Source organism: Mytilus trossulus, chromosome 6 (genome assembly GCF_036588685.1).
Source record: "Mytilus trossulus isolate FHL-02 chromosome 6, PNRI_Mtr1.1.1.hap1, whole genome shotgun sequence".
Lineage (NCBI taxonomy): Eukaryota > Metazoa > Mollusca > Bivalvia > Mytilida > Mytilidae > Mytilus > Mytilus trossulus.
Genome location: NC_086378.1, coordinates 39,911,005 through 39,933,280, shown reverse-complemented (window position 1 = coordinate 39,933,280; position 22,276 = coordinate 39,911,005). Strand labels below are relative to the sequence as shown.

Below are 22,276 nucleotides of genomic sequence, written 5' to 3'. Positions count from 1 at the left end.
ACCCCTTTTACTATGAAGTTTTTAAAAAAATCTTATCCTAGAATTGAAAGTGCATATGCACCACAATTTTTTTCAAAGGTCAAAATGTAGGGCTGTGCGGCATATTTTCAACTTTATATGCCCTGAACTTCTCAGGAGTTTAAACCAACACTAATTTTCTTAACTACCCCTACCTCGAATGAAAGGTTACCACAGATTTCAATGTAAACAATATGCACACATGTTTATTTACTGGTTAAATTCCCAAGTTTTTTCTCTGTGAGATGGAACACAGGGAGCGTAACTGGGAACCAGTATGTAAACAAAATTAATTTTCTCTGAATATTCAAGATCTCCCTAAAAGAGGCGTGTTTTGAGAAACAGCTGTATTTATATAGTGCATCATTGAGGCTCTTCTCATTTCATTGCACAATTTAATCACATGAATTTAATTCAACATACCATTGACCTTTTTAAACATGCTATACATATTTTCTAAATAGTCATGGTCCAAAAACCACACAGATCTGTCTTTGTCATCTTCATCAAATGGAACTGTAAAATAAGAAATTAAATACAAACAATAACATATATAACACATATAAAATCAAAAATGTTTATGCATCAAATATTAAAATAAGGAACAACGGCTCTCAAGAGCCTGAATTTCTCACCTGTATTTTTTTGCTTTTAATCTTTCATCAATGATTATTTTGGCTTTTAAGTATACATTAATGAGTGGCTTTAAGTCATAAGAAACCTCAAATCAAAAAAAATAATGCATATTTTTTTTTATAACTCAATGGATAGTTTTCATTATAAAACTTATGTACATGAACATATACTTTTTTCTGAAGAAAATTCTTCAATTTATTCATATTAAGAAGAAGTTTACTTTATTTGATTTGCTTCCCAACATATTTACCGTATGCAAAGTGACCTCAGTGTGACCCATCTCATAAAAATCTGGTGATCACAATACATATGGATGTCCATGATGTCCTTAAAATAAACTATTGTCTGATGTCATTACATGATTGGTCAGTAATTGTTTGGATTTCTCCCCTTTCTTTCTACACATGAATGACCAAGAATTTTTAAAAAACACATCTATTGTTTGTTTCCCAAATCCCGACCCTGTCAAGCCAGGTGTGGGTAGGTAGGTAGATAAATTATTTTATTTTTTTCTAAAAGCTGGAACAATATCCGTTGATCTGGCAAGCCTGCAAATCGGAAATGAATAAAATAATATTTAACTTAGTTTTGATAATAAAATTTTATGAGTCAGACTGTTTTTGCAGGGTCGGCCGGTATTGGGGAAATAAACAATATTTCATTTTAGGCCTAAATTTTGCTTTTGTGCAAGTTCATGCACTGGCTGTTGATGCCAATAATGGCCAGGTCCAGCAAAAAATGTGAGTGACATGTAATAATAATTAATTTGACACACAATGCAACCTGTCCATGGATAAAACAGATACCTGCGTGCACATGGACTAAACGCTCTCTGTTTTGCTACATGAAGAAAAGAAATCACCTAATTACGACAGCAGAACCAGAGACCCATAAGAAGAGACCTGAGCTGTGATGCTCTCATGTCTTATGCAGCATATCATTATACATAATAAAATTTAGTATTCTTTGCCGAGCTTTTTTTACTGTTCTGATCTCCAAATCCTTTAAATAGATTTTTTTCAAGCGGCCCCACAGTAGTTCAATAACTTCTATATGTCTTTGCATGAATACATGTAAGTATGCAGGGCATATTTCAAAACATATTTTTTCTATGGTACGCTGAAACTGCTTGTAAATGATTCTAGAACGCTTCATGATTGTTAAAATAAGTTTAATTCACTTAGAAAAACAATTTAGAAACTTGTGTATGTTTAAACAGGAAGTTTAAAAAGCATGTGTAAAACAAGAAATTAACTGGTGAGAGATGGCGGAACGTAAACAAACCACCTCGCCCGCTAAATTGAAAATTTTCTGTTATTTCTTGATTATTGTACTCTATAGTCCGCACCCCCTCTGGAAGATCCAATTTTGGAGAATAAAACCGCGAACTATACAAGCCTTTCTACGCTAACTTTATTTTGTGACACAGTTTATAATATAATAAGATACAAATCTCTAATGATTTGTATCCAACAAATTGTAGGATTGTACGTTTAGCTATTATCTAGACCCCAGGGCTTTCAATAGAAGGCGGTAAGCGGCGATTTTCGTCTTCTACTTGAAGGAAATCCGCCGCCTACTTTGCTCAAAATTGTAAAATTAAAAAATCAATAAAAATGACTGAAGGGGAAATTTACGCTGTTGACACAACCAGGGGATTTCCAATAAGTGTAGTTGATATTTATAACCTTTCCCTATCTACGTGAAGAGACCCAAGTAGTCACGAACGCTTAGCCTGGGATCGCTATCAACAAGGAGAGTAAGGCGAAAACTACTGAAAGTAGAAACCAGCAGAAGGCACCAGAACACCGTCCGTAAACAGACTCCTGATTGGTCGATTTACAACCAGTTTTCTTAAACGACCTACGATTGGTGTAATTTATAGGCGTGTACAAAAATAAGTAAACGAAAACAAAGGGTGTGTTTGGATATACGCCTGAGGCTTCCAATGGTTAACCATAGGTACCTATGGGTAACCATAGGAAGCCTCAGGCATATATCCAAACACGCCCAAAGTGACATCAGTCAATGGATTAGAAAAATACCAAAACAAGGTGCTTTTATAAATATTGAATGGAAGGATTACAACTTATTCAAAGGAGAACACTGTCTATTTTCCAGTGTAAAAATAAAAAACAAACAAACGCCAATATAAACAACGTACAGCCGCTGACCCACTTGTTCACAAGGACACCGATCCCACGTTTGTATTAGATTCAAATCCTATTACATAGAGTGAACTACATGGACATGTTCCTTTATAACTATGTTGGCTTTGTATTAAAAATTAATTAAATTGGTTTCGCAATCTTCTTTTCTTTGTATTTGTAAAGCATCACTGTCAAATTTTGGGGCCACTTTAGGGTCTTCTGACTTCAATGCACAATACAACGATGTGCCCACACTCAATGCCCATGTCAAGGATTATATAATTTATTATCCTGTTAAGGATTTGTCTGCCTCTGTTGTATCTACTTAACTGAATGTTAATGTCCCATTCAATTTATATTCTATTTTCCCTGAACTCATAGAATTTTAATCTGGTAAACTTTGACTTTTAGAAACAACAATGTAAAGCCAATTAAAAATACAAGATTTTAATCAATATCAATTATATTTTTCTTTAATTAAGCAGATCCATCATCTGACATAATCATTATCACCATGGGCTTTGCTCATTGTTGAAGGCTGTACAGTGACCTATAGTTGTTAATGTCTGGGTCATTTTGAATTGGTCTCTTGTGGATAGTTGTCTCATGGGCAATCATGCCACATCTTTTTTTATACATGTATGTTTACCTTTACTTGTCTGTGTATCAGAATGTTCATAATTGATCATAGTTCAAATTACAAATTTACATAAAGTCTTGGGATAATTTATAATTTACCTTCCATGTAAAAAGTATTTAGGGTACATCAAATTTTACTCATTATATATAATTTACTAGAGTTGAATTCATACAGTTTTGGTAATATTAGGCAGTAAAACATAAGATGAAGAATTGATACTTTTCAGTTTTTCACCCTTTATACCTGAAATGAAAATCTCAATACAAATCAACTCAAGAAGTTCAAGTATAATAAGTTTTATCAATGAATAAATATGATTGGATGTGGATCTTTCCCTATATTATCACCATGTCATTGCTATTCTCAAACAACTTCAAATACAAGCTTTAAGTTAAAGTCTGGATCAAATGCATATATAAATGTAATCAATATTTACAAAAATTCCAACCATGCTACAAATTGTAATCAAACATTTACATTAATTCCATTAAAAAAATGATGTTTTGAGAGGACTGAAACAGGGTCCAGGAGACTCCCAGAATGCAGGATTTTGCACCATTTTGAAAAAAAATTCTGGGGCCCCCCAGACCCCCGGCCGTAGTTTCGATGAGCAAGCTTGGTGGGACTCCTATTTTTTGGTTCTATCCTCCTACTTCTAAACTTATTGAAAGCCCTGAGACCCGCACAAAACATATGTAATAAGATACATTTAATGGGGGCAGATCCAGAAATTCGGTGTCTTGGGGGGATGAGGTTCAGATATAGATATTTTTACAGAGATACAATGTATAGGTTCCGGACCATATGAGTATTTGGACCATATGCGTATGGTCATGGCCATATGCGTATACTCATATGGTCTGACCATACGCGTATGGTCCGACCGTACTCGTATGGTCAGACCATATGAGTATAATACTCGTTTGGTTTTTAACTGTCCGGACCATATGAGTATTTTTTTCAAATTACATTATAAACGTTTCAATAATACCAAAACTTTATCTAAATAAACAATGATTGTTACATGACAAAGTATTAATTTTATAATTCAAAGACTACGTAAAGATTAAATATTAATCCCATAACTAGTTACATTCTTGCATGTAGGCTTGGGGTGACATTTACTTCCACACGGTATCATAGCTTTTTGCATTTGCAAGTCCTGGTGGTGCACGATCCTTTTCATTTACACCTTTTATTTGAGAGTGAAAAGCTAGCCTTTTTGGAGCTGCGTACACTGATACCGAGGCCTTGGGTCATTCCGATATGTCTACGGTGTTTTTAAGAAGCTCTAGATCTCAAATATCGTAAAATGACTGCAATACACCATATTCACAAGACACCTTAAATAAACTATGTTACTTTGCCAGTGACTTCTTGTGTAACAGTTCTTAATTTTTTTTTGGAATTAAGTTGTTTAAGTCGACATATGCAATTCACTCGTAATAAAAAATTGGTAATGACCATCGGTATAAATGTGTTTATTATAGTTTTGACAAGAAAGTAAAATTAACTATGTGAAACTTCTAATTTTTATTTAGCTTATCTTTTTATTATAATATAATAAAACAATTACCTATATGATAGCGTCTTTTTAATGAACGGTCATACCATATGAAAAGTTTAGAAGTATACAAAGTAAACTGTAATTATAACAGAGTGTTAATTACCCTGACCATACCCATACGGACGGACCATACACGTATGGTCGGACCATATGAGTATATACCCATCTGGTCATGACCATACGCGTATGGTCCAAATACTCAAATGGTCTGGAACAAATATATATGTGAGAGTATTGGCAGTAATGGTTATAGAGTGTTTAAGGGGAGGGGAAGGGCGTTCAGATCGAAGATAGTTTCTATAATTCTATATCTTTTAGTTTTTACCATTTCACTCTATTTTTTATCCTTTGACCTCTATTATATTTTTCTTAAAAATGCGTGAAATATTTGGCACTGGACATAAGCAAAGGCAACCAAAAAGCAATCAATGCATTCTTTATATCACATCATTTCTTTATTATATTATCTATATGTTTGGTCCTGCCCCTTATTTATTTTTTGCACATCATTCTCTCTTTGTAAACCCAATTCCTGTACTGATAAATGGTGACTCAGTCGCAAAAAACAGACTTTAAGTAGTCTAGTAAAATATAGGAGCTCAAGTAACACAATACCAATATTTCATTTTTAATAATTCTTTGTCTTTGATGTAAATTAACGTTACCTTACCTAAGAGATTGCGTTTCTTTGTTTACATTGAACATGACGTCATAACTTAAATAACGTCACACAAGTAAAATCGGAAACGTTACGACATTTCCTTTCCTTTTTTTTAACAAATATGTAAGTTACAAAAAAAAAATCATACAGGTAATGCCTGCCTCATACTATCACTAATGTAGTTTCTCCTTTGTACTTAGATATTGTAGGTGGTGCTTTAAAAATATTAAAGAATCAATGTACAATGTATGAAGGGGGAAAAAAAAAAACCAGATGCTCCGCAGGGCGTAGCTTTATACGACCCCAGAGGTTGAACCCTGAACAGTTGGGGCAAGTATGGACACAACATTCAAGCTGGATTCAGCTCTAAATTTGGATTGTGATTAAATAGTTGACACAGCATAGGTTTCTGACACAGAATGAATGTGTTCTAATGAACTTAAAATTTTTGTTTTCTCTTAGAGCAATTCACTATGCTGTTGAATATTAATCCTCTCAAAAAAATGTTTGAAGAAATTTTCTTTTTATTTATGAAATTTCAAATGAGAAAAAATTGAACCCAATTTTTTAATCACATCCCCCTTTCCCTTATTCCAAAACTAATCTCAATTAAAATTTTCTAATGGAGTTTGCAACAATAACTACTCATTTAAATACATCATAAAATATTAAGATGTAAAAAAACTGCTTGTTATCACTGAATGGTAAAGATTTTTTAAATTTATTAGTTGGTAGTAAAAAGTGAATATACATTGTATATTGTATATAACAAAGATTTAAGTTGATTCTTGACAAAGAAAGATAACTCCAATTAAAAAAAATTCTTGCAATAAGATATTTCTTGCTTACTATTCTGGACAAAGAAAGAAAACTCTAATAAAAAAAAACCAGATGCTCCGCAGGGCGTAGCTTTATACGACCGCAGAGGTTGAACCCTGAACGGTTGGGGCAAGTATGGACACAACATTCAAGCTGGATTCCGCTCTAAATTTGGATTGTGATTAAATAGTTGACACAGCATAGGTTTCTGACACAGAATGAATGTATTCAAATGAACTTAAAATTTTTGTTTTCTCTTAGAGCAATTCACTATGCTGTTGAATATTAATCCTCTCAAAAAAATGTTTGAAGAAATTTTCTTTTTATTTATGAAATTTCAAATGAGAAAAATTTAACCCAATTTTTTATTCACATCCCCCTTTCCCTTATTCCAAAACTAATTTCAATTAAAATATTCTAATGGAGTTTGCAACAATTACTACTCATTTAAATACATGATGTAAAAAAACTGCTTGTTATCACTGAATGGTAAAGATTATTTAAATTTATCAGTTGGTAGTAAAAAGTTAATATACATTGTATATTGTATATAACAAAAATTTAAGTTGATTCTGGACAAAGAAAGATAACTCCAATTAAAAAAAATTCTTGCAGATATTTCTTGCTTACTATACTGGACAAAGAAAGATAACTCTTAATTAAAAAAAAAAATTGCTATTTCACAATATTGTGAAATTAGATATTTATTGCCATTGCACAATACTGTGCAATTGAAAAGACTTGCTATTGCACAATACTTAATATAATAATTTTAGATCCTGATTTGGACCAACTTGAAAACTGGGCCCATAATCAAAAATCTAAGTACATGTTTAGATTCAGCATATCAAAGAGGCCCAAGAATTTATTTTTTGTTAAAATCAAACTTAGTTTAATTTTGGACCCTTTGCACTTTAATTTAGACCAATTTTAAAACTGGACCAAAAATTAAGAATCTACATACACAGTTAGATTTGGCATATCAAAGAACCCCAATTATTCAATTTTTGATGAAATCAAACAATGTTTAATTTTGGACCCCGATTTGGGCCAACTTGAAAACTGGGCCAATAATATAAAATCTAAGTACATTTTTAGATTCAGCATATCAAAGAACCCCAAGGTTTCAATTTTTGTTAAAATCAAACTAAGTTTAATTTTGGACCCTTTGGACCTTAATATAGACCAATTTGAAAACTGGACCAAAAATTAAGAATCTACATACACAGTTAGATTCGGCATATTAAAGAACCCCAATTATTCAATTTTGATGAAATCAAACAAAGTTTAATTTTGGACCCTTTGGGCCCCTTTTTCCTTAACTGTTGGGACCAAAACTTCCAAAATCAATACCAACCTTCCTTTTATAGTCATAAACCTTGTGTTTAAATTTCATAGATTTCTATTCACTTATACTAACGCTATGGTGCGAAAACCAAGAAAAATGCTTATTTGGGTCCCTTTTTGGCCCCTAATTCCTAAACTGTTGGGACCGAAACTCCCAAAATCAATACCAACCTTCCTTTTGTGGTCATAAACATTGTGTTTAAATTTCATTGATTTCTATTTACTTTAACTAAAGTTATTGTGCGAAAACCAAGAATAATGCTTATTTGGGCCCTTTTTTGGCCCTAATTCCTAAACTGTTGAAAATAAAACTCCCAAAATCAATCCCAACCTTTATTTTGTGGTTATAAACCTTGTGTCAAAATTTCATAGATTTCTATTAACTTAAACTAAAGTTATAGTGCGAAAACCAAGAAAATGCTTATTTGGGCCCTTTTTGGCCCCTAATTCCTAAAATGTTGGGACCAAAACTCCCAAAATCAATACCAGCCTTCCTTTTATGGTCATAAACCTTGTGTTAAAATTTCATAGATTTCTATTCACTTTTACTAAAGTTAGAGTGCGAAAACTAAAAGTATTCGGACGACGACGACGACGACGACGACGACAACGACGACGACGCCAACGTGATAGCAATATACGACGAAAATTTTTTCAAAATTTGCGGTCGTATAAAAATTGCTATTTCACAATATTGTGAAATTAGATATTTCTTGCCATTGCACAATACTGTGCAATTGAAAAGACTTGCTATTGCAGAATACTTAATATAATAATTTTAGATCCTGATTTGGACCAACTTGAAAACTGGGCCCATAATCAAAAATCTAAGTACATGTTTAGAATCAGCATATCAAAGAGGCCCAAGAATTTAATTTTTGTTAAAATCAAACTTAGTTTAATTATGGACCCTTTAGACCTTAATGTAGGCCAATTTGAAAACGGGACCAAAAATGAAGAATCTACATACACAGTTAGATTTGGCATATCAAAGAACCCCATTTATTCAATTTTTGATGAAATCAAATAAAGTTTAATTTTGGACCCAGATTTGGACCAACTTGAAAACTGGGCCAATAATCAAGAATCTAAGTACATTTTTAGATTCAACATATCAAAGAACCCAACTGATTCATTTTTTGTCAAAATCAAACTAAGTTTAATTTTGAACCCTTTGGACCTTAATGTAGACCAATTTGAAAACATGACCAAAAGTTAAGAATCTACATACACAGTTAGATTCGGCATATCAAAGAACCCCAATAATTCAATTTTGATGAAATCAAACAAAGTTTAATTTTGGACCCTTTGGGCCCCTTTTTCCTAAACTGTTGGGACCAAAACTCCCAAAATCAATACCAACCTTCCTTTTATGGTCATAAACCTTGTGTTTAAATTTCATAGATTTCTATTAACGTTATGTTGCGAAAACCAAGAAAAATGCTTATTCGGGTCCCTTTTTGGCCCCTAATTCCTAAACTGTTGGGACCTAAACTCCCAAAATCAATACGAATCTTCCTTTTGTGGTCATAAACATTATGTTTAAATTTCATTGATTTCTATTTACTTAAACTAAAGTTATTGTGTGAAAACCAAGAATAATGCTTATTTGGGCCCTTTTTTGGCCCCTAATTCCTAAACTGTTGAAACCAAAACTCCCAAAATCAATCCCAACCTTTCTTTTGTGGTCATAAACCTTGTGTCAAAATTTCATAGATTTCTATTAACTTAAATTAAAGTTGTAGTGCGAAAAACAAGAAAATGCTTATTTGGGCCCTTTTTGGCCCCTATTTCCTAAAATGTTGGGACCAAAACTCCCAAAATCAATACCAACCTTCCTTTTATGGTCATATACCTTGTGTTAAAATTTCATAGATTTCTATTCACTTTTACTAAAGTTAGAGTGCGAAAACTAAAAGTATTCGGACGCCGCCGACGACGACAACGACAACGACGACGCAGACGACGACGCCAACGTGATAGCAATATACGAGGAAATTTTTTTCAAAATTTGCGGTCGTATAAAAATGGTTAATCAGGTAATCGGAATGATTTGAAAAGTTAAAAAAAAATTAAAAATTAAAAAAAAAAAAAAAATGTTGAAGTGAACTCGGCCAGTGAGACACCTGCCATGGTTACCTACCCGCAAGAGATACAGGGATCTCCATGGATGAAAATTGAACGATGGAGGAACTTTCACCATCACAAAGTGAAACTGTGTCTACGCAGTACTGTGTAGCGTGATTGAAAGTATTTCATTCCTCCATTTATAAGGAATGGTGAACATGCTTATTCATTGCTTATTCAAATTATATTTATTTGAATTTTCATTATAGAATATCGAAGTATCAATATTTTCATTAATTTCATCAATTGCCAAGCCTTCTTGTTCCCCTTAATCGAGAATGACCAATAGCTGTCATGAAGGTCCCCATGTAATTTTCTTGCTAATTTTGGTGATTGTTATGGGAGTTAAAAATCATGTGGAGCATATTTTTCACGGATATTGTTAAATTCAGAAGTCATGAACCCATTACAGGTATGGCTGATTTGCAGCAACAACAACACTATTTGTAATCGTGCAGGTTGTGTTAAAGGTTGAAGATATTTGTTAAACAAACGTTGACAAATGAACAGGTTTTGGATGACTTTATCTAGCAAAATGATGCTATACAAGCATCTTTTGAGTCTGAATATCAATTAAACCGGAAACGCGGATGTATTAATTTGATTGTAAACTATGAAATGAATTCGGAATTACGATACAATATTTCTTAACAGCAAATATTTACGTTTATACTTTTTAACTTTTAAAGTAATTCTATATTATTGTTATGACGTAATCCAAAGTTATATGCGGTGAAATAATAATAATGCATTACATCTTATTCTGTACTTCCTAAAAAAAGGGGGATGCTAATTACGTAAGTCAAAATAAAAGCATGTGTTTGACTTGTTAAACTGTGTAACTGGATTATCAATTTATTAATTCAATTTCAATTATCATAAGCATTTGCTGAAAATTAGTTGAATAATACGATAAATGAATTGTCTATCTTCAGATAGTATTCTTCTGTCTGGTTTGTTGATCTACCTGTACAAGCTCATTGCAGGTACAAGTGATTAGCAATCGAAATCTGTATATGGACCATAATTTGCTATTGGGCTCCGTTTCCTATAACTATAGAAAAGTGATAAAATGTGAATTACTGTAAGAAAAGTTGTAACTACATCTAAAGATGCCATTATTTTTATCAACATACAAGTGTTTGCTACTCTTCCCTAGAAAAAAATTTAAAATATATGAATTTCAAAGATTCTACAACCGTATTTTTGTGTCGTTTCTCACGTTACTTTTTGCTTCCGAAGAGCATAACGCTGACTGATTTATAGATAATCGTCACCGGCAAATTTGTAACTTTTGCTTTCAAATAACAAAGAACATCGACCAATAAGAATAGTGAGAAGAAAATGCCGAGAACTATAAGTATTTATGTAGCAGATGTAAGAACAGTGGCGTGATTTTTGTGTCCAATTTCGTAACGCAATTTTTAGATGATGTAATCTGCTTTGTTGTACAATGTATTAGAATTCTTAAAAACAATATGCAAATATGAACTCTCGCGAGATGTTCAAACAGGTAAATCCGAGATGATTTACATTCTTGTTTTGATCTTCGTAATGATTAAGTAAGAAAATTACGTTATCGTTATGCGTTACATTTCACACGAAACAGAAGTCCAGTTATTTATTAAAATTGTTTTTGTCCTTAAGTTCTAATCATTTCCGGTCATACGTGAAACATGTGACTAACATGTGATAACGCCATTACGGCCGGATGTACGAAATACTAGGTCTAAACATTGTTTTTGTTTCCAAAGGGATGTTAGCAAATATAATCTGTAGACTTGTTTCGTCTTGTTTAAAAGAGGAAAATACAATTGTCAAAGAGATTGCGCCGGTGGTCTGTTATTTTTCCTATGTGCATAATGTTACATACGATCCTGTGTGAAAATAAATGCCCAATGACTTGACAAAATCGATTTCATATTTGACAGACGTTAGAACACACTTCGTTTCTCGATAATGACGTGAAGAGTCCTTGGAAAAATCAATCGAAATTATGTCTCTTATCATTGTACCAATGCTCGTTGGATTGATTTAACTTCAGCAGTAAATATTACTAGATATTTTAGGTGAATAAATATAATTTAATAAAAAATACATGTTAATATACCGTTACACTTGGAATGTACAAAGTTGGAATCTTTGTCACAGTTTTTAATTAATATTTTTTATTCATGTTCTGCAAACACTTATCAGAAACGCAATAAACTTGTCAAAGGAGAAGTAAACTTTTACCATGCATGACTTGAAAGGAAGTACTTTATTGATTTCAGCCCACTAAAGTAGGTTAAAATGTGGAAACCATGTAGATGGTGTACAGGTCACAAGTATCACATTGTGCCTATTTTAAAGATTTTAATTCCAAGTTAAAAGTGTTTTTCTTTACTGGATTTAAAGAATGTTACATTGCCAATGATTTGGAATAAATTGTATATAACTGGAATATCAAAACCAAATATAAATACATTTTTTTGGCTTAAACATCAAGATACAACGATTATGGTATCCTGTATCAATGAAGAAAATATGGAAAATTCTGAATAAATTGTACTAATTGTTTTCAAAACAAGCACATATTTAGGAGTTTTATAATACTGTTACATTTAAGATGGATTTTAAGAAAAAGTATACTGTTCAGATTATTTTAAGCAGATTTTGCAATAAAATTAAACCAAAAAAATGCTTTCGGTTTCTTATGGTTTCCTGTCAGGTTTAAAAAAAACTTTAATATAACATTGAAAATAGATTTTAAATATTAACATGAAGCAAGTAACACTAGTAATGGTGTTTATTTATGCCTTTTGAATTATATTGTGCAAAATAAAGATTGGTTTCCTGTTTGGTTTCATGTCACGTAAACGGTGAATCAAAATGTATTAATTTTTTCTCGAAAAACTCAATTGTTCCATTCATACTATTCTAACACCAACACAACCCACAAAATAAAAGTTAAAATTTTAGAACTTATAAAAAAGGATTCAAAAAGAAACCAAATTATGGTCCATATCCCTCAGGCGTTAGAACTGTATTGGATTAAAATACATCCAGATGCTCCGCAGGGCGTAGCTTTATACGACCGCAGAGGTTGAACCCTGAACGGTTGGGGCAAGTATGGACATAACATTCAAGCTGGATTCCGCTCTAAATTTGGATTGTGATTAAATAGTTGACACAGCATAGGTTTCTGACATCAAATGAATGTATTCAAATGAACTTAAAATTTTTGTTTTCTCTTAGAGCAATTCACTATACTGTTGAATATTAATCCTCTCAAAAAAATGTTTGAAGAAATTTTCTTTTTATTTATGAAATTTCAAATGAGAAAAATTGAACCCAATTTTTTAATCACATCCCCCTTTCCCTTATTCCAAAACTAATTTCAATTAAAATATTCTAATGGAGTTTGCAACAATTACTACTCATTTAAATACATCATAAAATATTAAGATGTAAAAAAACTGCTTGTTATCACTGAATGGTAAAGATTATTTAAATTTATCAGTTGGTAGTAAAAAGTGAATATACATTGTATATTGTATATAACAAAGATTTAAGTTGATTCTGGACAAAGAAAGATAACTCCAATTAAAAAAAATTCTTGCAGATATTTCTTGCTTACTATACTGGACAAAGAAAGATAACTCTTAATTAAAAAAAAATTTGCTATTTCACAATATTGTGAAATTAGATATTTCTTGCCATTGCACAATACTGTGAAAAGACTTGCTATTGCACAATACTTAATATAATAATTTTAGATCCTGATTTGGACCAACTTAAAAACTGGGCCCATAATCAAAAATCTAAGTACATGTTTAGATTCAGCATATCAAAGAGGCCCTAGAATTTAATTTTTGTTAAAATCAAACTTAGTTTAATTTTGGACCCTTTGCACTTTAATTTAGACCAATTTTAAAACTGGACCAAAAATGAAGAATCTACATACACAGTTAGATTTGGCATATCAAAGAACCCCAGTTATTCAATTTTTGATGAAATCAAACAATGTTTAATTTTGGACCTGGATTTGGGCCAACTTGAAAACTGGGCCAATAATCAAAAATCTAAGTACATTTTTAGATTCAGCATATCAAAGAACCCCAAGGTTTCAATTTTTGTTAAAATCAAACTAAGTTTAATTTTGGACCCTTTGGACCTTAATGTAGACAAATTTGAAAACGGGACCAAAAATTAAGAATCTACATACACAGTTAGATTCGGCATATTAAAGAACCCCAATTATTCAATTTTGATGAAATCAAACAAAGTTTAATTTTGGCCCCTTTGGGCCCCTTTTTCCTTAACTGTTGGGACCAAAACTCCCCAAATCAATACCAACCTTCCTTTTATAGTCATAAACCTTGTGTTTAAATTTCATAGATTTCTATTTACTTATACTAACGCTATGGTGCGAAAACCAAGAAAAATGCTTATTTGGGTCCCTTTTTGGCCCCTAATTCCTAAACTGTTGGGACCGAAACTCCCAAAATCAATACCAACCTTCCTTTTGTGGTCATAAATATTGTGTTTAAATTTCATTAATTTCTATTTACTTTAACTAAAGTAATTGTGCGAAAACCAAGAATAATGCTTATTTGGGCCCTTTTTTGGCCCCTAATTCCTAAACTGTTCAAACCAAAACTCCCAAAATCAATCCCAACCTTTCTTTTGTGGTCATAAACCTTGTGTCAAAATTTCATTGATTTCTATAAACTTAAACTTAAGTTATAGTGCGAAAACCAAGAAAATGCTTATTTGGGCCCTTTTTGGCCCCTAATTCCTAAAATGTTGGGACCAAAACTCCCAAAATCAATACCAGTCTTCCTTTTATGGTCATAAACCTTGTGTTAAAATTTCATAGATTTCTATTCACTTTTACTAAAGTTAAAGTGCGAAAACTAAAAGTATTCGGACGACGACGACAACGCCAACGTGATAGCAATATACGACGAAATTTTTTTCAAAATTTGCGGTCGTATAAAAAGCCTTAGGCAGGGCTCACACTACAATGTACTTCAGAATTATAGGGAGAAGTGACTTCTCTTTTTGAAACTAATAGGGAGAAGTGGTCAGATTTGAAAGAGAAGTGCTCATTCGCGCGGTGCGCTACATTGTTTGGATTTTACTATAGTATAAAGGGTCATATGTAAATAATGTTCTTTTTATATTGTTAAATTCATATATCTGAGTATACAATTAAAGTAACATTTCAAATTAAAAATTGTTAAGTTTTACTGAGGTTCTTGTGAGAAACTTTCAACTAATCATTTTATATCTAGCACTAAAAAAAAAAAATTATTTTAAAAAATGTAAAGAAATTATAATATATCAATTACAATTTAATTCAAAACTATCTCATGTATGAAATTCAGTGTTTCTTGTAAAAAAATATAAAAGTTATTAAGCTGGGCCATAATATATTGATATTAGTGTCATAGTCTCAGAGTTAAGCAACTTTAATCAATAGTATGAAACAATCCATAAAAAATATAGGGAATTATATACACCAATCAATTAGAAGTAACCAAAAGTCTCTTAATGCGTGTGGAATACGTACCGGTAATTTTTCCCTTTGGAGTCAATTTTCTGTCAGCTGTTCCATCGGTGCGTCTGTAGTAATTATTGTAAAAGTACTGATTTCAGTCATAGCTGGTCCGGTTTATATCCATAGTTTAGAAATCGGTTAATGGCGGACGAATGCAAGAAAATTTACAAAAATAAACGATGTTTGACAAGTTATTTGGAAAGGAACATGACGTTTTTAATGCAATAAATGGATTAAACATTTACTGGAGGCAACTTTTATCACGTTTAAATGAAGTAACAAACTCGTACGGTGACCTATAATTGTTAATGTTTGTGTCATTTTGGTCTTTTGTGGATAGTTGTCTCATTGGCAATCATACCACATCTTCTTTTTTATATTATTTTGCCGCCGAAATTTAGGTTGATGTACATTTTCAAGTAACAAGCACCGGAACTTACAAAAATGCACGAAGTGATAAAAAGTTGTATTTTTATCAAAAAACCTGCTACACACTGCAAATTTGTACAATGCTTCGACCTCTTTTCTTAACCCTTTCACCGATTGCTGCCCAGACAGAAGCTACTCTGAGACAATGGCTTCCCTGGCTACTATTACTCAAGTGGGAGGTCTTCATAATAAATGTCAATAAAAACTTGTTTGTAGTTATTTGTGTATTTATTTTATTCAATAACATAATGTTTCCAGTTTTGTTCATGTTTTGAAAAATTTTCTTCATAAAATATTCAAATTTTCCAATTTTCGGCATTATTTGGGTGAAATTCTAAAAATTCTGCTTTTTAACCTCAAATCGTAATTTTTTAACCCAAAATGGCAAAATTTTTAAAAATTTTATGAGGCTGAACAAATTCCTCACATTGAACGATGTCCATTCCAAGTGTTTTGTACATAAAACTTGAATTGAATATAAATTTAGGAATCACATCATTTGAATTGTTAATGAATTATCAATCGATCCATGTTATTTTTAATTACTAAATATTTAGTTAAAAGTTGATTCCAAGAGCGATCTTTTCAATTTCGATTCACCACTGTCGATTCATCGTCTGCTATTAATTTCCCGTTAAGTTAAGATCATGTGAAATGTACATTTCTTGTAAAGCCCCTTTTCAGGTATATTCATAAAAAAAATTGAATCAAACATGTTGTATTTTCATTAAAAAAAATCATTTCTGTAGCGCATTATCAAGCCCTGATCAGGGGAGTCTAGAGATACAATACTCAGTCTGCAACGTTAAGCAGTAGCCTGAAGCCCGAGTCTAGTTTAAATAAGCTCGGACTAGTTAACATACACTGCCGATAGTCCGACCGGTCTAGTGCATATATGTGTGCACTTTTTTAATCATTACCATAAGTTAATGCAGAATGTCACTCAATGCAATTGATATTAATAAACTGATACTCTCTTCCTTGCAAAAATTCCATAAACCAGTTTTGACGTCTCCCTACATGTAATAACCGATTGTTCAAAATTTTTAAAAAAGGCGAAAAACGGTCAGAACCTCGTGTTTTGAAAATGTCAAATTTTGGTAATTATTGATTGATTTATGTTGCATAGACTTAATAAAATATAATCATATAACAGAAAATAATAAAAACATTGAACATTAATAAAGTCATTATTGCGTCGGAAGATATTAATTCGTAACTGCCCGCTTGACATCTTGTGTGTTTTAGACGGTTGGTTATTAGGACGACTTCAGTGACTGGTTACCTTAAATTTTATGAAGAAGTGGAACCAGTTTTTTTTTCTTTTGGGAAGTGTACACATAATTGTGGTCACAAACATCGCTTGATATACATGGCTTCACTGTCGGAAAGTGTGAGACCATGAAAGGCATCAAAAAGGCCGTCTCGCAAGTCCGACCAAGTTCACAGGCTAAAAAAAATACGAGGATTAACGGGTTATGTTGTGTAGCTACTGTAAGGAGCAGGGAAAAGGAGGCAAATTTGTATCTGTATTTGTATTTGAACAGGAGTTGTTCAGCAAATTGAAAAATAATATGAAAAATCATGAAGAATAAAATTTTAACTGATTGATTTTTTCTTTTCTTGGTCTTCATCAGAAAGGATGATCTCTTTAACTTCCAAAGTAAAATTTGAACGGAAAATTAATTTAAACAAAATGTGATGGCAAGGGGTTTATATCTACATGTATACATTTATTTGACATCTATGTCTTAAATTCTTGTCAACAGTTTTGAGAAGGTTTTTTTTTATGGAAAGTAGAATTTTTAATTTTACATGGAGAAAAAACTCTATATTTTTGAAAAGTAATATACATTTCCAGATACATGTACAAAAATGTAACCTCAGAATGCAGGATTTTACATCTAATATTCCGAAATTTTCTTGGGGGGCCATGCCCCCAAACCCCCCTAGCAGGTTCGAATCACTTCGTGATCCTCAACCAGCGACACAGATTTTATTTGGTCCAGTACATATAAATTCGGGCTAGTAATTTTTTATTTTTTACTAGCCCATAGGGCTAGTGCCTCAAATAGTTTTTTGCACAGACTGCAATACATGTAGTCCAAATAATTATGACGTCTTGAAAGGCTATTATATTTTTTTCTTTGACGCCTTACGTCGATGTAAGGCGTCAAAGAAAAAAATATGATAGCCTTTCAAGACGTCATAATTATCGCTGCTGGATAACTCGGACTAAAACAAACTCAGACTATAACAAAATCGGACTATAACTAACTCGGACTATAACAAACTCTGCCTACCATTATTCATATGCAGAAATATATTGAACCAACTCGGACTACGATTAGAAGATTGTTTTTTTTTTACTGTAATAAAAAAGATTCTTATATATTAAAATTATATACGAATTTATGAGATTGTAATGAATATTTTTGAAAAAAAAAGATCGTATATAGAAAGGATTAATATTTGTTACATCAGTTGAATTAGATGTGTTTAAACAGAGACATATAATATTATATGTCTCTGGTTTAAATGAGGGTAATTAACTTATACTTGAAATATTATTGTGATTTATGATGTTTATTGACAAAAGAAATTTTAATGATTGGCGTGTGTTCGTGTTTTTATTGTGTTTAATCCTTGGTGTTTACGATTAGTAAATAAACAAAGACAAATTTGATTGACAGTGAATGGCTTCTTAACAATTTTACTTATCTGTAATGGATTCAGCATTTGAAAAGTAATTATATTCAAATGGTCACATCAAACAGATACAATGTTTTTAGAAAGGCAAGCCGAGGCAAACATTTATTATACACGTATCCAAAAAAAGATTTGAAATGAAATTGAAAAAACAACAGAGATTTCTTTGATTTTACCAAATTCTTCTATAAAATAACATGAAAAAAAAATCCATTATCATTTTCAACATGGGTACCGACCACTGCGTCGAGTGTTCTAGAAAAGTTACAACAAAGCAACATGCCTTACAGTGTGATTCCTGCTACTGAAATAAAATTTGTAAACTCTATGTTTTCTTTATTCTTAAAAATAGTATTACATTGTACAGATAAATCACACCAAGCGACCACCATACAAAATATGATCAGAAACCAGAAATGCTACAATTCACTGAATTGTCTTACAATAATAAACACAATATTTGTAATAATAAAAAAAAAAAAAAACTGAAGTCCAGTTATACCCAATACAAGACAAGACACATTTAATTGGATATTTAGTTCTTAATTTCGTGAAATAACAGGTACTTGGGTGATTAGATAGGTGTCAAAGGTACATGTGCCAGTTGTTTGTTTAACCTATGGTGATTAAAAAGGTGTCAACTATACACGTGGCATGGTGTCATAATCAATTAAGATATGCATATAATAACAATTTATTCTGAGAGGGAGATTATTACAATTAATACTACAAAGACAAATCAGTGGTTAATTCAGGGCCGTAACTAGCCTCTTGTAATAGTGAGTCAAAAATGTATTTGCCGAGCTGAGCGAGGCGAAAAATAATTGGCGAGGCTCTGAGAAAAATAACGCAAAATCATGCGTTTATCGGACTCTTTCTGACATTGAAACACAAAACATTTTCAAAAGGAAGTAAAACGGCAAATCAGAAAAGCAGAATACTCATACATAAACGATACCATCATCAAAGGCCTAGAAACAAACAACTCAAAGCCATTCTGGAAGTATATCAAATCCAGAAAAACAGATAACATCGGAGTATCACCGTTAAAAAACAAAGGGAAGCTAGTCAGTGACAGCAAAGAGAAGGCTGAAATACTAATTCAACAATTTAGATCGGTATTCACAATTGACAAATCAACATCAATACCTAAAACAACAAAATACATCAAGGAATCAATACCACAACTTATTATAACAACTAAAGGTCTTGAAAAACTACTTAAAGATGTAAACCCATCAAAAGCATCTGGACCAGATGGTATCCCAAACAGAATACTAAAAGAATGTGCATCAGAAATAGCACCAGGACTAACTGCCATCTTCCAAACATCAATAGACACTGGATTACTACCCGAAGACTGGCTCAACGCAAACATCTCGTGCGTATTCAAAAAGGGAGACAAACAAGCCGCAGAAAATTATAGACCAGTCTCATTAACATCTGTACCTTGCAAACTACTAGAACACATCATATGCAAGCATATTCTAAAACACCTTGATAAACACAGAGTCTTAACATCACTTAATCATGGATTTAGATCCGGCTATTCATGCGAAACACAACTGTTAGTCACCTTGCAAGACTTCATGAAAGCATTTGACGCCGGACTACAAACTGACATTGCAATCCTTGATTTTTCCAAAGCTTTTGACACTGTGCCACATAACAAGCTATTATCAAAAATGGAAGAATATGGAATCCGAGGACCACTTAACAACTGGCTAAATATGTTTCTTACACAGAGGAAGATGAAAGTTGTAGTAGAGGGGGAACAATCTGAAGAAGTAAAAGTGGACTCTGGAGTTCCACAGGGAACAGTACTTGGACCATTACTCTTCTTATGTCACATAAATGACCTCCCAGACACTGTCAAGTCATCAGTACGGCTGTTCGCCGATGACTGCCTACTGTATAGAAGCATCAAAACAGAAAAAGACCACAAACTGCTGCAAGAAGACCTAGCAAACCTAGAAGATTGGGCAAATAAATGGGGTATGCGATTTAACGCTAAAAAATGCTACATCCTGAGCATCAAAAACAAAAGCCAGAGATTCTACTCACTCAACGGCCAGATACTCCAACAAGTTCAAAACAACCCATACCTACAATGTAGGAGTGCAGATATCAGAAGACCTGAAGTGGAGCACACACATAACAAATGTTGCAAAAAAGGCAAGTTCAACCCTTGGCTTCCTCAGAAGGAATTTAAGATACTGCCCACAGGAATGTAAGAAAACGGCTTACATTGCCTTAGTTAGATCAACAATGGAATATGCGGCAACAGTATGGGACCCCTACAGTATAATAGACGCAAACAAACTGGAGCGTATACAACGACAAGCAGCACGCTTTATAACCGGCGACTACAAAACCAGAGAAGATGGCTGCGTAACAGACATGCTCGCCAAACTGGAACTTCAAGAACTAAAAGCCAGACGCACTAGCCAAAAACTTATATTTTTGTACAAGGTGGTTGAGGGATTGGTACCTGCTATCGATCCAGACGACTTTTTAAAACCACCCAGACCAAGACGAACCATCACAGCGAAAAAGTTTGAAAATTACCAGGCAACAAACATAGTGGAAAAACAAGTGAGGAACAATACTAGGTGCTTTGACATTCCCACCAGTAAAACTCAGCAATACTCCAACTCATTCTTTGTGTCCACAGTTATTAACTGGAACCATCTTGAGGACACTATTGTGCGCGAAACGAGCGTTGAGAGCTTTAATTAGTAGTCCGAGTTTGGTATAGTCCGAGTTTGTTATAGTCCGATTTTGGGAGGCCGAGTTTGTTATAGTCCGATTTTGTTATAGTCCGATTTTGTTATAGGCCGAGACATCATGGATTCATAATTATTTGGACTACAAATACATGTAGCTCTGTTGAAAAATTATAAGGATTTAGGTCTCATATGTTTCTGTGCCATGTACTTTTACTTTTTATTTTATTGATTTATAAATCAAAACGCAAAATTACCTGCAAAACTATTGGAGACATCGAGGACACCTTGTCGGTTTGCTCCAAGAAGGACTCCGACAACTCTTTTCATATTTCCAACCTTTCCCATTCTATTAAAATGATCTACCACACTCAAAAGAACGAGTGGATGAACAACAACTTTAGAAATTTTAGAAGGGTCTGTTGGTGGCATGTTCACTGTAGTATTTGTCTGTAGTATTTGTAGGGAAACTATATCACTAACATCACAATTTTACTGAATCATGCTCAAATATTCAACTTCCGGTCTGGTCGGTGGCGCTGCTTGTGATATCTCGGCCCATACAGGACATCTCGGCACACTACAGACTCGAGACATGTTAAACTCGGCATAGTACATACTCGGCCTATACAAACTCGGCACATTAGCTTTATATACTCGGCCAATTAATGAATATGTTTATGGTATGGTTCATAAAAAGCAATTTAATTTTATATAATAATTACGATGAGAAAAAAATACTAAAGACCTGAAAGTGGACCTGAAAAGACCTGAAAAGACCTGAAAAGACCTGAAAATATACAACTAAAATTATTCAAATTGCAATAACTTTTTTACTATTGGATGGAATTTCTTCAAGTTGGAATTTTATTAATTGTCAATATCCACATTTCATTAAAATT

The 22,276-nt window shown here is 32.7% G+C and overlaps 1 protein-coding gene across 1 annotated transcript in view; it reads right to left on the bottom strand.

Annotated features, from left to right (window-relative positions):
• Window positions 1–21,927, bottom strand: part of LOC134721342 (26S proteasome non-ATPase regulatory subunit 7-like) — a 64,773-nt gene extending 42,846 nt beyond the window's left edge. Inside the window, exons 1-2 of the mRNA XM_063584283.1 lie at window positions 21,632–21,927; window positions 442–534 (exon numbers count right to left, since the gene is read on the bottom strand). Of these exons, the coding sequence (XP_063440353.1) occupies window positions 442–534; window positions 21,632–21,806 (268 nt within the window). The 5' untranslated portion in view covers window positions 21,807–21,927. The remainder of the gene's footprint in view (window positions 1–441; window positions 535–21,631) is intronic.
• Window positions 21,928–22,276: the final 349 nt, after the last annotated feature.